This window comes from Cnephaeus nilssonii (genome assembly GCF_951640355.1).
Source record: "Cnephaeus nilssonii genome assembly, chromosome: 12".
Taxonomy (NCBI): Eukaryota; Metazoa; Chordata; class Mammalia; order Chiroptera; family Vespertilionidae; genus Cnephaeus; species Cnephaeus nilssonii.
In genome coordinates, this window is record NC_137083.1 from 22,687,285 (window position 1) to 22,704,879 (window position 17,595).

At 39.5% G+C, this 17,595-nt stretch overlaps 1 protein-coding gene across 1 annotated transcript in view; it reads right to left on the bottom strand.

The window, feature by feature from the left end:
• Positions 1–5,923: 5,923 nt before the first annotated feature.
• The window catches only part of NXPH1 (neurexophilin 1), a gene marked incomplete at both ends in the record, with an annotated part of 267,630 nt that continues 255,958 nt past the window's right edge, over positions 5,924–17,595 (bottom strand). Inside the window, one exon of the mRNA XM_079786734.1 lies at positions 5,924–6,685. Coding sequence (XP_079642860.1) covers positions 5,924–6,685 — 762 coding nt within the window. The remainder of the gene's footprint in view (positions 6,686–17,595) is intronic.

Here is a 17,595-nt window from a genome sequence, read left to right on the forward strand (position 1 = left end):
TATTTCCATAAGACATGGGAACTGGAAGTAGCAAAGAAAGGTCCATATTTACAAAATAAAGAGAAGAAAGCCCAAAGGGAATAGGAAAACAATAAGGAAGGAGGGGGGGGAACCTCACATTCCCCAAGTGAGGTTCAACCTTTGAGTCCAGGAGTTACTATAGTAACCAGTCTAAGGGAATAGTGACCAATCAGGGGGATGTCAAGGCACCAGGATCTGCAGCCTTTATAAGCCATGGGGAAAAGGAACCCAGTGGGACTCTTCCCCCTCCCTACTGGAAGGTCCATTCTGTGGGACTCTTCCCCCTCTCCACTTTGGAGTCTACTTGTTCTTCAATAAATCTCCACCTTTTCTATACCACTTTCTGTCTGTGGATTCATTCTTCAATTCTGGAGGACAAAGAATTGGGGTTCCAATTCAAAAATTCGGTATCACCTGCAAACCAGGCCGAGGGAATCCACCTGCCAGAGGGACCCCACTCACTCTGTAGATGCCCTTTGAGCCCCGGCGCCATCCCAAGTGTAGCCAGCCAGGGAGGGACCATGGAAAATAGGCTCCAGGGCATGTTCAGCCTGTCTCGCCCAGTCCCTCCTGCCAGCCACCTTCTAATTAATTTCCTTTAAATGTGCACGAATCTGTGCATCGGGCCTCTAGTAGTTGATAACACTATATTACATATTTGAAACTTGCTAAGAGAGCAATCTTAAAAGTTCTCATCACAAGAAAAAATATGTATAACTATGTATAGTGTTGGATGTTAGCTAGATTTATTGTGGAGATCATCTCAAAATATATACAATATTTAATCATTATATTGTACATCTGAAACTAAGCTAATAAGTAAATTATACTAAATTTTTAAAAATTCCATGAAATATTTTAACCTGCTTAGGATATGTCATTTGACTATGCTTTCTACTGAAAACTTTTTTAAAATGCAAAGAAATTAATTTTAATAATAAAATTGCATTTCAGAAAATTGATGAAGTAACAGAGAAAGTATTTTATTTAAAAAATACTTATTTGGCAATAGTAGCATTCTAACAACTTTCTTGTATTATTTCTTTAAATACAAATACAGTTTACTTCTATATATGAGTCAAGGAATTTGATCATCAGAGAGCAGTAACATCCTACTTGTCTCTTTGGAGGTCTGACATAGCATTAGGAACTAAAAAGCCAGCACCTGCCAGGTGTATGATGTGAACAGACCTTTAGCTGTGTGTCTAATTCACTGGTTGGAATTTGGGAACCAACACCTGGTTCCTCCACTAGCAACTGTAATGGCAACAGCCACTATAGCCACTGACAGAAGGTCTGTAAATTTTCTGCATCCATCACTTCTAGACCTTTCAAGTCATCCTCCAAGGCATCTACACTAATAAAAGAGTAAGATGCAAATTGACTGTACCTTCATGATGCCCACCAGCCAATCATGAGTGAGTATGCAAATTAACCCAACAAAGATGGTGGGTTAATTTGCATATGCAGGCGCCAAGTGCCTAGGGGTGGGGCGGGATGCTTGTGTTGTTGCCATGGCGATGACACAGGCATTCTGCACCGCTCCAGCCACTCTGGGCCTCTGGGCAGCGTGGGAAGGCGGAAAGGTGGCTTCTGCCACAGCAAAGGCGGTGCAGGCAGCCAGGGGAAGGAAGGCCCATTCTTGCATGAATCTTCATGCATCGGGCCTCTAGTCAATGATAAAAGGCATATTTCTGCAAATGCAGAACTATAAACATTAAAGTATTTTTAATCAAATGTGGAACACTTGGCCAGTTGCTTGGCAATAGTAGTGTCTCCTAATTGTAGGCTGTTTCTCTAGACCAGTGGTCGGCAAACTCACTAGTCAACAGAGCAGCAAACTGCGGCTCACAAGCCGCAGTTTGCCGACCACTGCTCTAGACCTTCCTGACACAAACAAGTTGAAACTAAAACTCTCTCATGGGATTTCTGTTCTTTGCCCTCCTAGTAAAAAGAGAAATAATTATAAATTTACTTAAAAATATTTCTGATAGAATCAGATATAAAACCCAATGATACACTGTAAATTTTTATTAAGATTGTTTCCCTCATGTTCCCAACCCCGGAAATCACTTTTTTATATGCATGGGACTCCTGAGAAAAGTTTGACCTAGCAGTTTTTCAGGATTCAGATCTAGGTATTAAGGTTCTCAGTTTCTGTCATCTACAAACTAGGTAAATAGTAATTATGTTTATGGAAATCAATGCTTTTAAATTTTTAATTTTTGAATGCATCAACTGGTTTGCATTCTCTTTAAATAAAATGAAAAGATAAATATACAATAGATTGATAACTGAATAAATATCAATAAATGTCTGAAAGTGGTACATAAATCAAGTCTTTCAAAGGTTTATAAACACAGCCACTGGAATTTGCTTCAGGCTAAAACTTGGCATTCAAAGTTAATGGTGGAGACACAAATTCCCTTTCCAAAGAGCTGTTTTCATTGGTGAAGCTGCTTCTTACATGTAAAGCAGTGGGTTCAAGGGAAAAGACAAACACTTTCTCAGGCTTCTCATGATTTTTTAATCTATTCTGTGCAAAAATATGGCTTACAGTTTATTGCTGAGGTGTAGGAACCTGAAGATTCCCAGTCCACAGTTTCAAATAAAACAAGTTTCTCAATTTCTTGCAGAATCATAACTCCCAGAACTTCAGTACTGAACTGTTAACAGTTTATACCCCTTTTACTCATGCAGAAAAATTCTCACAAAAGCCATAGACCCCCAAAATGCCCAATTATAACTATACCATGACAATTCATAAATAGATAAATCAATAACTTGTATAATTTTTCTTCCATGAGGCAAAAAGCTGTGATAATCATGTCTTCATAAGTTCACACTTACTAAAATGTTTCTGAAACGAATAGATAATAACAAGCCATGTTCACATCAGGTGTCATCTATTTCCAACTTGAAGTTTTCTTCTGTATCTTAGCTGAGCTGTGAAATAATATTTGAGACTAAAGAAAATGGTTTCCTTAGTGCAGCTTAAAGTTGACTTTTTCCAAATAACAAATGATTTTCTAGCGTAACTAAAACTTAACCACTTTGTTGAAGCAACAAGTTGCCCTAATAAAATTTTTATTTGAACCTTTGAGCCTTCATATTCATCTTCCTTCACCCACTTCCTTGTCTAAAACAGGAAGAGTATACTGATACAAATAGCTTATCCTTTGAATCAAAGTTCTATATTATCATGAACTTCCTATATTACAAATGGAGGTGTTAATGATGTAGGAGTTAAGGAGAAATGTGTACAAGCCTCCCCCCCAAAAAGTCCTGAAAGCTTGGAATTTTAAAAGTGGAAAACCTTATTAGAAGGAAGTTTGCTATGTTTTCTTTTTCTTCTAAGAAAAACTACAGAAAAAAAATGATACAGTTCATTGAATGTTAGTTATCTATGTTACGAATGTTTATAAAATTTTAAAATAAACATTTCATGAGGAGACTAAAGAGCAGGGCAGCCAAGCAGAGTTGAAGCATATTTTCATGTCATCTGGAATTGTGGATAGCAAAAGAACAGATTAGATCACATAGTGAAAGTCATGGTCCACCAAGCAAATGATCCTAGAAAACATTATCTTTCCCTTCTCACTTATTCCCTTTTTTTAAAGAGAGAACTAACTCCAAAGTAATCACTCTGATAAATTAAACCCCAGAATAATAAGATTTATCTGTGGAAAATATTTCCAGCAGCTAGAACTCATGAAGCTCTTATTGCCTGTTGAACCAGAAAGTCTATTTTAACATTAGCTTCTAAATCCCATGGCAAATTAATTAATACCTTGATATAAATGCTTGTCTAGTTATATTGGAAAATTTTGAGAGATGGACATTTAACAAGATGGTATATCTTTAATTTGTTGTTGAAGCTTCTCATTAATTAAATCAATTACTGAGCTCTTACTTTAGAACTCTGTGGTTTGGGGTCCCCTGTAGTACCTTCTGTTATTTTCTACATGAAAACACATTTATTTCTATGCAGCATGAAGGGGAAATGAGACCGGGTAAGTGTTCTTCATTCAGCTTCTTTAGTTGACCTTTTAAACTCTTCATATCCCAATCCCCAATTTGTGCCTTTAAAAACGAGTTACCTTACATATTTCTTCTTCTGTTTATTTTGCTGGGATTGTATAGAGTAATTATTTTTAAGAAAAAAGTTTAATGTCCGTAAACACTGCTATATAGATAAGTTGACCTCACTTAGTATAGGTAAATCGAGCACGAAAGCGTTCTGCTGCTGGTGTAATATTCTCAATTGAGCTGAGTCATAACAGTAGAATATCAGCCACAGTCTTCAGACACCTTGACTTTTTTTTTTAAAGAAAAAACATTACCTTCCTCTCAATCCCCCTGCTAAATAAAGACTCTATACAAGAAAAAGCCCAACAATTAATTTCAGAGATCTCAATGATCTCCTTATGTTCATTGATTTTTGGTATTCTTGAATAATTAACATGACAGTAAAGCAAAAATATATGCAAAGCCATATGCCACAATTGTTTTCCAGCTTTGAGATGGAAACTCCTAAGTTGTTTTGATGGGGAAACTAATAGCAGGTTAGATAGTTCTGTACAAGTTTAGAGATATACGATGCAAAACCATGTATTCCAACACATTCTTCTGGTCAGAACCACTTAAATCATCATCCTACACAAGCACATATTGAAACTCAACTTTAAGCATTTTATTTTTATGTACATTTCATTTTGTCCAGAAATAAAATATCTAAATACAGACAGACTGTAATGTTATATATGTATAGCTGTCAACAATACTTGAGCTGAATAAATGCTTTGTACATTAACTTTCCTTTTTTAATGGAATTCACAGCTACATTGATAAAATGGATTCCTCATATCCTTTATTTTTCTTTTTTAACCAATAACAAGCAGAGAGACAAGTACAAGTTAATATTAATAAGCAGCTCAAATAACACTTGGTTAAACTATGTACAATACAAACCATTCATACAAATGAAGACTAGGATATTGAATTTATTACAATATGTGTGTGTAGTAAAGATAAGACAGACACTTATAACTTACATGGTGTCTGTCAGGCATTTCCTTTCTTATAGAATGATCAGAACTTGTTTTAAGCAGCTTTAGCTGGTCTCAACTTTGCAAAAAGTCCAATGGTTGGTGATGAAAGCTGTACTCCAGTATCTGCCCACATGTAAATTCCAAATGTTGGCTCATCTTTACTGAGAACAGGCTCCCTCCATAGAAAAAAGAGCCAACTTGTATCACCTTGAATGTGCCTACTGTATGCTGGAAAAAAGTTACTACACTTTGTTGTTGTTCATAAAATAAAGAATACTGAGCTCTAAAGACATATGTTTTTTTCCATTTTAACAAGCATATACTCCTACAGTAGTATTTACCAGTACAGCTACTCCAAGCAATAGGTATGCATGAATGGGGACTATTGATTAGCATGTGCTCAAGACTTTAAAAGGGAGTTCCACAACAGCAAGTGTTAGAAACCATCCACTGTCAAGTTAATCCTTTTGCCTGATGATATTTTATCCTGAACCATTATGAGTCAGACAATGCAAGCCCTCTGAACAAGGGTCGTGACAGATGCCAGCTGAAATGTGTTCAGTGTGTGTGTGTGTGTGTGTGTGTGTGTGTGTACACACCTATATGTGAGAGCATGTCTTCAAGGGTGGCTTGAAAACCTACGGTGATTTACAACTATACTGAGAGATGAAGCTGACTGGGCAGAAATTACATCGGATTGTTTTCCACTAGCGTATTGGCAGCCAGTTGACAAGAGCAGCAGTGTAGACACATTCCAGGCAACAGGTGTGACCTTCTTCTTTGAGGTGACAGCCCTGTCATATGCCCTTTAACTCCTCAGGCTTCAGTCTCAATCCACCTCCCGGTCACCCTCATCCCGAAGGGAAGTAAGGTGTGTCGCTGTGATAGTTGTAGTCGGGGCACACTTTCTGTACTAGTTTATAGTCTGTGCTATAAAAGGAAATGTAAATACAGATCACCTTGAAGGGCTTGGAGCAGAGCCAGGATACATGACTTTGGGTCTGCTCCTGGTAACAGGTTTTTGAAGGGTCATAGTTGCAGAGTGTGTTCTTGGTGGCCTTGTCAACCTTTTCATATTCAATGCGACAGTTAAAGGACTTGGAATCCTTGGCATCAATCACGGTTTGTTGTGCCAAGTCGAATTCCACTATTTTCGTCGGGGGCACCAAGCTGACAGATACATTCCCTTGACCCGTGGAATTATGCCTGAAGTAAACACTAAATGTCCCATTGCCATGATCTACAATTTTTCCAGTTATCAACAGGTTTAGCTTCACTGTTTTGATGTTGGAATGAAAATCACCCCATCCAAACATTTTCTTAAACTTGCCCGTCTTAACAATGGGCCTTCGCTTGGCCCTGGGCCGAGGCTCTTGAAGGTCCGTGGAGTTCCTCAGCCAGTCCCAGAGGTCTTGCTCAGAATAAGGTTCTGGGGTGTCATAGCGCAGGTCTAAATCTGTATCGTTTTCTTTGCCACGAAAAGTCTGTGACAGGAGGCGGCTGATAGACAAGTCTTTGCTGCTTTCTGTCCATATGTGCTTTAGTGTGGATTTGCTGTTTCCCGATTTCAGAAGTTCTGACTTTCCACCATTTGTTAAATTGGCACATGTGACCTGAAAACAGAACAGAAAATGGCATTTACATCTCAGTGTCTGAACATCCAACACACAGATCAAAGCCAGTTCATAGAGACATAGCATCAAATGATGACACTTCTTAAAGTACCTTCAGCATCTGGCCAATATTTATTAATATGTAACAAAATACCACTTCTGGTTTTACATAATGATGTAAGAGATGAGGTGTAGGTCGATTAAAAAAAGAAAAGGAAAAAAGAAAGCCACCACTAAGCATGATGAAAAGACTGTAAAAACATTGACTTTGATGAGTCACAGGTTCATCTAACATGAATAAAGCAAATTGAATTCAAACATAAATCAAACTAAAGTTATGATTTCTTACCACCAAAGTCTAAACACTTTTAAAATAAATTTTATAATTCTTTTTTCTACTTCAGAATTACTATAGGCTTTAAAACTGTATGACTCTCTGAAATATGTCAACCAACATCCTATAGACTTTTGTTAATCCATGCCACAATCATGTTAGGAAACTTAGTTTTGCAGAGAGTCTGGTATATTTTAACAGGTCAAAACAAAATAATATTATCATTATTATCATTTATTATAAGTAAGGAACATATTGCATAAGATAATTTTTTATCTTAAGGGTTTTAAAATGTGGTTTAGGAAAAGGGACATAAATGAAAACATCTAATACACAATATCCCATACATAATTGTCATTCTAGAGGGGCTGTACATCCATGGTGCACTGGCTCATGAAACAGTAATGAAATTGTCCCAAAGAAGGAGGCAAAAGGGAATTAACGCGCAATTTACGAGTGGCATCTGGGCGGGTGGAAGAAAAAAAAAATGTAGAAGTAGGACACATGATTTCAAGGAAGAAGAACCAATATATTTGAAAGGATTATAAGACTATGGCAGGCAGACAAACCTCTGGTTTTCAGGTAGCATAGAAATTTAGTTCTAAATTATACTCTCCATAGCTGTAGTAATTATGAGTGTGAGTTCCAGAGTCAGACTGCCTGAATCCCAATTCAGGCTGTGATGTATGATGCAGGCAAGTTGCTTAACTTGTTTATGCTTCGGTTTTTCTCTTCGAAAGAATAGGAGAATGATACCCACCCCTTCCCAGTGCTATTGTGAGAGTTAAACAGAATACTCCATTTAAAACACTAAGACAGAGAGTGCCTGAACTGTGTTGAGTGTTCAACATTAGATTACTAACTACTATATACTCTGAATCCCACTGGGTAATATTTTATGTAAATGAATTACTTCAAATAGGACTTGAGAGAGAAACATATTTTTCTAAAATAAATCTTCCTTTACATAACCAAAACCTAACACAATTAAAAAGAAAGCATATATTCTTGAAAGTGCTGCTATGACAACCAAAATATATATATATATGACAGGTTGAGTAGATAGTAAAACTTACGTTACCAAAGGATGAGCATAAGTTCAGCTATTAAACTGTTTAACGACTAGAGACAGTGGATTTATTTGCCTTCAATGGGATGATGTAAAAGGCTTCCAGTAGTGCCAACAGTCAAGAAAACACTCTGGAACATCTCAGTTTGGGTACAGAATGAGAGCAGGTTTCAGCTGTTACCAACACTGTCTTGAACATTCGTATTCTCTCTTTGACTTAGATTAGGAGAGGAGCAGGGCAATGTCTAAAAGAGAATATCAATCACGAAAAACCAGGAAGGGTCCATAGGAAAGTTGCCAGACTTTTTAGAACCCCAATTTATGTTGTTGTATTAATTCAATAACTAGATAGTGAGACTCTGCTAATATTGCATTAAATAATCCTATAATATAAAACCCTAATATACAAATCAACCGAACGGCAGAACAACTGGTCGCTATGATGCACACTGACCACCAGGGGGCAGATGCTCAATGTAGGAGCTGCCCCCTCATGGTCCCTGCGCTCCCACAGAAGGAGTGCCACTCAGCCAGAAGCCGGGCTCATGGCTGGCGAGCACAGCAGCTGTGACAGGAGCTTCTCCCGCCTCCAAGGCAGCGTTAAGGAGCAGCAAGCCCAGCTTCTGGCTGAGCAGAGCTCCCACAGGAGAAGCGCCATGGCAGCAGTGCTAAGAACCCCTTGGGGGATGTCCACCTGCCGGTGTAGGCCTGCTTAGGCCAGCAGGTGGACATCCCCGGAGAGGTCCTGAACTGCGAGAGGGCACAGGATGGGCTGAGGGGCACCCGCCTCCCGGCCCCACCCAGTGCATGAATGCCGTGCACCGGGCCTCTAGTAGAAATATAAGGATAAACGAGACATGGTCTTTGCCCTCAAGGATGTCCCAGTCTAATGGGAGAATCAATTCAGCAAATAACAGTGATGTGACCAATATTATGTACAACATTGTAGGAGGCACAGTGAGAGTGAAAAGGTTGGGATGTAGCAGAAAATAAGATCCTCAGACCTGAAAGATAAAAGAGGTTTAAGGGTTAAGAAGACAGAGATTGGATCAGAGGAGTTCTCAGCATAAGGAACAAACTGGGCAAAAGAACCAAGCTGAAAAGGACATGTCAAACTTGAGAATAGAAAATAGTCTCTGAGCCTTGGGGAGAACTGATAGGGAGGAGAAACAGAGAAAGAACTTGCAAGAAGTCAATAGAATTTGAATAAGGTACCCTGAGGTCAAATTGTGCAGATTCTGCAAAGACATTTAAGCTTTATCTTACAAGTAATGGGAAATCACCATATTTTGTTTCATTTTGTTTTTAAGTAGGCTGTCCTGGCTGTAGAAGAATCACTGATTGGACTTAGATGGGTGGGTTGGTAGGAAGAGGACTTGAAGAAAGAATGACTAGTTAAGTAACTAATTGCAATATTTTATTTCAGAAAGTCAATGAGCCTGAACCAAGGCAGAGAAAAAGAGAAAGAAAAGAAATGGATGTACGAGATATTTTAGAGGTAGGATTAACTCAACTTGATAATATATTGGCTAAGCAGGAACATGAAAAAGTTAATGTGTTTGCTTAAACTATAAGGGATACAGAACAAGTTATTTGGAAAATAAAATTAAATCTCATGGGGACATTGAACATTGAAGTGCCTGAAAGTCATTCTGATGAGGCTATTTAAAAGAATGTTTGTAAGATGGGTCCGAAAGTCTGGAGAAATGAGGAGGTGGTGATGTTGATGTTGTAGTATGAGTGGATGGTACTGTATAGATAGAGCATGATATATAGAAGAAGGCAATGATGACATGTTAAAAAATGTCAATGCTTTGAGGACAAGCAGAAGAGGTTCCAAGTTACGTAGAGACAAAAGAGAATAATTGAAGGAAAATAATATTGTAGAAACCACGGGAAGGTGGGGGGAGTGGGGGAGGAAAGGCAGGAATGGGCAAGATTGAAATTCCAAGTAAAAGTCTAATACTAAAAGCACTTAAAAAGAAGCACCTTGACTTTTGAAATCCACCTTATTAAAGTGACTTTGGACAGTGGTAAAGAGCTAATAACGCCAGCTGGGAAAGAAGAACAACTAGCTTGATACATCTGCTCGCAGATGCAATCAGGAATCGTTGCCTTTCTCATTCTATCACACTGCTTCACAACTTAAGAACTTTCATCTCTGAAGCACATAAATATGCACATAAAATAGAAATAGATTTTGAGCCCTACTGAATAAAATAACATCATTGTAAAAGAAAACACTGTGCCCAGAACATCCTCTGCCATTGATTTTACAAACATATTAAGAGAGTTTCCTTTTAAAAGTCACCTAAAGATCCTTTGATGTCACTACATATGAGTGATAAAAAAACTGGGGAGGATATGGCATAAAGATGAGTACAAAGAAAAATATGGCAACTTCAAATTTATGTAATTCTGAAAGGGCCAAGCATTGTGAACCATTTTTCTACAATTAATGATAATTTTCTTTATAATAACAAAAACACCAAATATGCTATCCTTCCTAACTGAATATAATGCTCCATGTCAAAAGAGGCCAATGCCCATTTAAGGAGCTGGCTCACTGATTCAATGAGACCATTTCCACAAATTATATGTGTTGCTTGTCTCATTATTTTAGAAACACTGAGAATAATAACGATTCTTAACATGATGAGGTATACATATATATTTTAAAGTATATGTTTTTTTGAAAACATCGTTAAATAGGTATAAGGAAAAGGTCATTTCTTTCCACCATAAACAAAGACAGGTAACATGAAGGGCATGTCGGGGCAGGACCTGTGTATAGGACTAGGGAGAAAGACTACCGTGCGATGTTGGGAGTGTTGCCACACTTTGATCTAACTCCTTTTTATGTCTTAGGGCCATACTTTAACTCTAATATATTTTCAACATAGGTATAGAATCATAACATCAATATGTCAGCTATTAAAATATTGTTGAAAGACACCACTTTTGGGTATTAACCACTCCTCAACTTCATTGCTATCTCAATTAAGCTCCTGGCCTTATGAGATTTTATATAAAAACTAGAGGCCCAGTGCACGAAATTCGTGCATGGGGTGGGGGGGTTCCCTCAGCCCTGCCTGCACCCTCTCTAATCTGGGACCCCTCGAGGGATGTCCGACTGCCCGTTTAGGCATCCGTCTCACAATCCAGGACTGCTAGCTCCCAACCGCTCACCTGCCTGCCTGCCTGATTGCCCCTAACTGCTTCTGCCTGCCAGCCTGATCACCCCCTAACCACTCCCCTGCCAGCCTGATCGATGCTTATCTGCTCCCCTGCCGGCCCAATTGCCCCCAACTGCCCTCCCCTGCAGGCCTGGTCACCCCTAACTGCCCTGCCCTGCTGGCCTGGTCGCCCACAACTGCCCTCCTCTGCTGGCCATCTTGTGGCAGCCATCTTGTGTCCACATGGGGGTGGCCATCTTTGACCACATGGGGGCAGCCATCTTGTGTGTTGGAGTGATGGTCAATGTGCATATTAGGCTTTTATAATATAGGATTACACTCCTTTTACATATACTTTCTCCAACTACAGGTACCTCCAGATGTTTGTGTAACTTTTTTTATAAGAGAGCAATAAGATGCCTTGTAATTTCTACCAACTTGCACATGGTACTGTTGATCTATTACTGTTTAATATAAATAATCTCAAATTGCTTTGAAAATCATGTACTTATTTCATCAACTGTATGAATACTTGAAGCCAAACAAAAATTTTAAACAACCTGAAGCTTAAATAATATCTCTCATCAGTGAATAACTAACTAATCAACAAAATGCAAAATGGCCTTGCTCTATGATTACAACATCATTTTGGCAGTTTTATAATTCACTATGTTGAATATATGTTGCATACTATTAACTGCTACTCGTTAAGGACACACTACATTCCAGACATTGCAATTAGCATTTTGCATATGGCTCTGTTTTTATCTTGGATCACATGCTAGCGTGTGTACACACACACACACACACACACACACACACACACACACACTGCTTTAAGGTCAACATTGTTATCTTCAGCTTATATATGGCAATATGAAAGCTCAAAAAGAGCTTGTTGAAGATCACTGCTGGTAAGCAAAAGAGCCTATTCTCAGTTACTCCGTGGGGCATGTTCTTTATTTTTAAAAAATAATTTAAATCATGCAGTTCTACATTCATACACTTGATAAGGGTTAGCTAGCTAACTTAATGAGGCAGACAGGAAGGGGAGGAGTCCAGGAAAGATGGGAGCATTTCTGGCCTGAGCAATTAAAAAACAGCTATAAACCAAGGACAGAGGTATCTCTGGCTTGAGCAATTAAAAGCAGCCCTCACCAGAGCAGCTGGGAGAGCTATAAGGGGTAATAAAACATCTCTGGCCAGAACAACTGAGAGAGGGTCCATGAGAGAGGAATGCATAGATTGGGTCTGGAGATGCCAAAATGCTTATCTTACTTATACAAAGGATAGAGAATGACACAGGATAAGGGGGAAGAAGACATACATTCACAGAGGATAAAGAAAAGTCATAGGATATTGGGAAGAAGGAAACATATTTTCACAGAGGATAGAGGAATGTTGTAAGATGAGCGGGTACCACATGTTCTTTGAGCTTTGCAATTAATACTATGTAGCAGAATGACCAATGAGGAAAGCATGGGGGTCCCAAATTAAGGAAATAGACCAATTAGAAAAGGTCATGTTCAGACAAAGAGGTCTAGCATTTATAACTCAGTAGATTCAAATTGTTTAGGTTTTTTTTCCCCATTAGAGAGAGAGAGAGAGAGCAAGAGAGGGAGAGAGAGAACGAGCAGGTCTTTCCCATTTGGGGGCCCCTCCCCAGGGGGGCCCCTTTGGGGATACCCCTGCCCAGATGGAGTTTGTATATGCTTCCAATAAACATCTACATTTTTATAAAAGAAATCTGTTAGTCCATGAATTTATTCTTCAATTTCATCTGACAAAGACCCATGAGAAAAATCTACACCCTGAATCCCAAGTTTCACACTTATCAAAACACTGGAGGCACAGTACAGGAATTCATGCATGGGTGGGGTCTGGCTGGCCCACCCCAATTGGGGCCAATTGGGCCAGGCTGGCCAGGGGGAGGGGCCATGGGTAGTGGCCAGCTAGGGGGAGGGGCCGCAGGTGGTTGGCTGGCCGGCCCCGCCCCCTGGTCAAACTCATGGTCGAACTCCCGGTTGAGGGGACAATTTGCATATTAGTCTTTTATTATATACGACTAGAAGCCCAATGCATGAAGATTCCTGCTACAATGGGCTTTCCTTTCCCTGGCTGCTGGCACTGCCTTTCCACTCCAGCCCAGCCCCTTTCCGCTCAGGCCTTGTAGCCGCCTCTTTCTGCTCCAGGAGCCACCTCTTTCTGCTCTGTCCCTGCCTTCCCACGCTGTCCAGAGGCCCTGAGAGACAGGGGGTGGGGCAGAACACCTGCGTTGTCACCATGGCGATGATGCAAGCGTCCCGCCCCCGTCACTCGGCGCCTATATATGCAAATTAACCGCCATCTTTGTTGGGCTCATTTGCATATCACTCCTGATTGGCTGGTGGTGTAGCAGAGATACAGTCAATTTACATGTTTTTCTATTATTAGGTAAGATTATAGGAAATGAAGCGAAAAATAAAAGCCTGACTTCATCCTCAGCCCCTGCTCTCTTTGCAAAGCCACCTCTCTCTCCAGAACCTGTCAATACTTTATTCCTATTTTCAGTACGTTTTCATATATAAATATTTTACAGAAATAGTGTCGTATTTTATGAATTACATTTTATATCTTTCCAATCAATATTGTCTTTACTAACTGGACATATAGAATTCTATTGTATGAATGTATCATATTTCTACTTTTTGGTGTACCTTTTGTGATAGATCCTTAATCACTACATTGTTTCACAGCCAGGCTACCTACAGTTATATTTTAGCCTTGATTCCATTGGTTTTTCTGCTCATTGCTGTTTCAGATACCTCATTCCCTCCTCTCTTGAGTTGGATTTTCATTTTTATGGGTGTACAGATTGTGTGATTATTTTAGAAAGAGTACATAGGGGACAAACTATATGAATTGTTCATGCCTAAAAATGTCTTTATTGGCAATAAGCTTATGCTGGGTATAATATCCCGTCATCTTTTCATTTACTTTGTTCTGTTTTATATTTCTCTCACTGCAATTTTAGGATTTCTTCTATTTCAGGCATTGTCAAGTCTTACAAGGTGTGCTACCTATGCCCATGCTTTCTCTAGTCCCTTTCTTAACTAGTGTAGAGAAAAGCACATAGATACATCTAGATATGTTAGGCTCTTTTTCGTAAAGTTTCCCCAAGAGGACTATAAACTCTTTGAGGGATGTTTTTCCTATATTATGCCTTTTTTTTTTTTAACTTGGGGGAGTGAGTACCTATAGAGAAAGCACTCAATAAATTGCCTGTATGGTTTACATTCTTAGTACATCTATTTCAATAGTGAAGGTTCATTGATACTTTAGTCACAATCAAGATTTGTGGGGAGGACATGTGGCCCTCCGAGATTTCCCTCTTACAAGTTCAGAAGCTGCACCTCATTGGCAATACCTGGAGTGCCTGTATTATATATGATAAGCCGCAGGAAATGGGTTGGTGTTTTAATACATCAAAAATACATCATTTCCTTCTGCTACAAAGCAGTGCTCCAGGAACAGCATTAACAATGGAAAAGCAGAAAAGAAACTCCATGCCTCTCCCTTCACCCAGGTGCAGGACGGCCGTATTTCAAAGGAACTAAGAGAATGGGCTTTGCGTTAGAGATCACAGGGCGAAATCCAAAATTGGCTCCTCTGTCACTAATAACCATTTACAGCCACGTTTTCTCCAGTTACAAAGTAGAGATGACACTTCACTCATTGAATTTTCATGAAGTTAAAAAAAAAAAGATTTTACATATGAACTATGGAAAACAGTATGAGTTCAACACATGAAAGCGATTGTGCTTAGCTAGGTGATGAAGCCCTGATAGAAAAGAAAGCAGGGCTTTCAGAAAGCACACTGCTATTCTCTTCCTGTCTTCTGAGTGGTGACATTACATCTTCCCAGATAATCCAAACAAACTCAGGTGGAAATTAGTATAACTGTAACAACCCTGTGGTCATCTTTCCCAGGAGGTGGTGGTAGGAGATCACACTGATTGTGTTACCATTTAGTATTGGCAAATGTGGGCAATAATTTATCTTTAACATAACGACTTTAGGAGAAGACATTTTGACCAGCTTGGACATTGCATGTCATCCTCAAGAACTAGACACATAGACATGTTTCTACCAGTTTGAAGAATCATACAATGGCTAAGAATTTTAGGTGTTTACCCTATGGACTCTTATGATCCCATGAAGGTTGGCTCACTTCTAACATAGGGTACCATCTGTTCCCTACACTATTGTATTGGAGACTGGTTCTGAATTCATGGGTAATGGAGCTTCTCACAAGTTTGTATAACCATAATAATTAGTTTTTGCTTTTATTCCTTCTCCTGTAGGTACTCTTATGAAAATGTGCTTGGTTGCCGTAGCACATGGTTGGCTCAATGGATAGAGTGTCAGCCTGTGGACCAAAGGGTCCTCGGTGTGATTCTGGTCAAGGGCACGTACTTGGTTGCAGGTTCCTTCCTAGCCTGGGCTCTGGTTGGGGCTTGTGCAGGAGGCAACCAATTGATGTGTTTCTCTCACATCAATGTTTCTGTCTTTCCCTCTCTCTTCCACTCTCCCTAAGAAAATCAATGGAAAAATATCCTCAGTGAGGATTAACAAAAAAATAAAAATAAAATAAAATATGTTTGTTTGTTTTTTTAAAAGTGCTGGGTTTTTTAACCACAGGGAGAAAAAATATGCCTTGTGAAGAGCCATTACTTATTGTTTCTGCTACTAAGAAAGAGAACTTTTCAGCCTATGAAAATATTGTCCCCACTTTGTAAACAATAAATATACACATAACTTTTGACATATAGACATTAATATTGATGAGAAATTAAGAATTTTTATTCCACATAGCCCAACTTAATTTATTCTTTCAAGACACAATTACAGATTTACCTAGGTTTACATTAAAAATGTTGCTTCTTCTGTTGGTATTTTATATTGCTACCATTTAAAATGTATACAGAATATTTCCTATCAGGGCCCCTGGGCATGCAGTTATAATAATGAATAAAATGATTAAAATAACATGGTGAAACACTATGCCTTGGCTAAAACAAAGCCTTTTAAGCATCTTTTTAAGTTATTTATAAAGAGATTTGAATTTGTCTGTAAATCCAGATGTCTTTAAGGAAAAGAGATAGGTGGCATAAGTAGGAATAGATGGGTTAAATCTAGACCCATTCTTTCTGAATTAGAGGTAAATATGAGTGATTGTCCATAATAAGGCTTGTAATATAAATGCTAATGGAAATTTATAGCTTCTTAAAGTCAAATGAAGCACATACCTCTCTAGAATGGACCAAATGAGGAATGTTTGACCCACCTTCCAACCCTATTTTCAGCAACTTATATGAACACTAGAGGCCCGGTGCACAAATTTGTGCATGGGTGGGGTCCCTCTGGGTGGCCTGCAGGGATCGGGCTGAAACCCGCAGTCCAATGCCAACAGCAGCTCCTACCTGCTGCTCCTGCTCATCCAGGCCCACTGTGCCTGCCCAATCAGTCCCAATCGGGAGAGGCTCACGCTGCCGCAGCACCGCTCGCCAGCCATAAAGCCCTGCATCTGGCACCCTCCCAAAGGGAGTGGCCTGCGGGATCGGGCTGAAACTGGCTCTCCGACATCCCTCAGGGGTCCTGGATTGCCAGAGGGTGCAGGCCAGGCCAAGGGACCCCCACCGGGGCACAAATGGGCCGGGGAGGGACCATGGGAGGGCTCCAGGGCGTGTCTGGCCCATCTCTCTCAGTCCTGATCAGCTAGACCCCAGCAGCAAGCTAACCTACTGGTCGGAGCATCTGCCCCCTGGTGGACAGTGCACGTAACAGCAACTAGTCAATCAGTTTGACTGTCTGCCCCTGGTGGTCAGTGCATGTCATAGCAAGTGGTTGAGCAGCCTTAGCATATCATTAGCATATTATGCTTTAATTGGTTGTTTGGTTGTTCTGCAGTTTGGTCTATTTGCATATTACCCTTTTATTATATAGGATGTGTTCTCATGCACAGCAATGGTATATGATAACCTACTGAGTAGTAATAACAGTATAACTAATCCAATAGGAGTTCAAATTCCTGAAGAAACAACAACTTTGAAATGTTTAGAGACATTATACTTGATATTCCAGAGGTTGGTCTGGAAACCTTTCGGTCTACAACAAAGGAAGAAATCATTATATAAATAAAGTGACAGAAATTAGTTTTCAGAGGAATATCCCTGTGCCATTTAGATCCCGAATTGCTTCAAAATTCTTCTAGGACCTCTTTGCTATGGAGTTATAATACGTGGACAATGCCCAGTGCTTCCCAGGTGCAGAGTGGACAGCAAGCCAGACA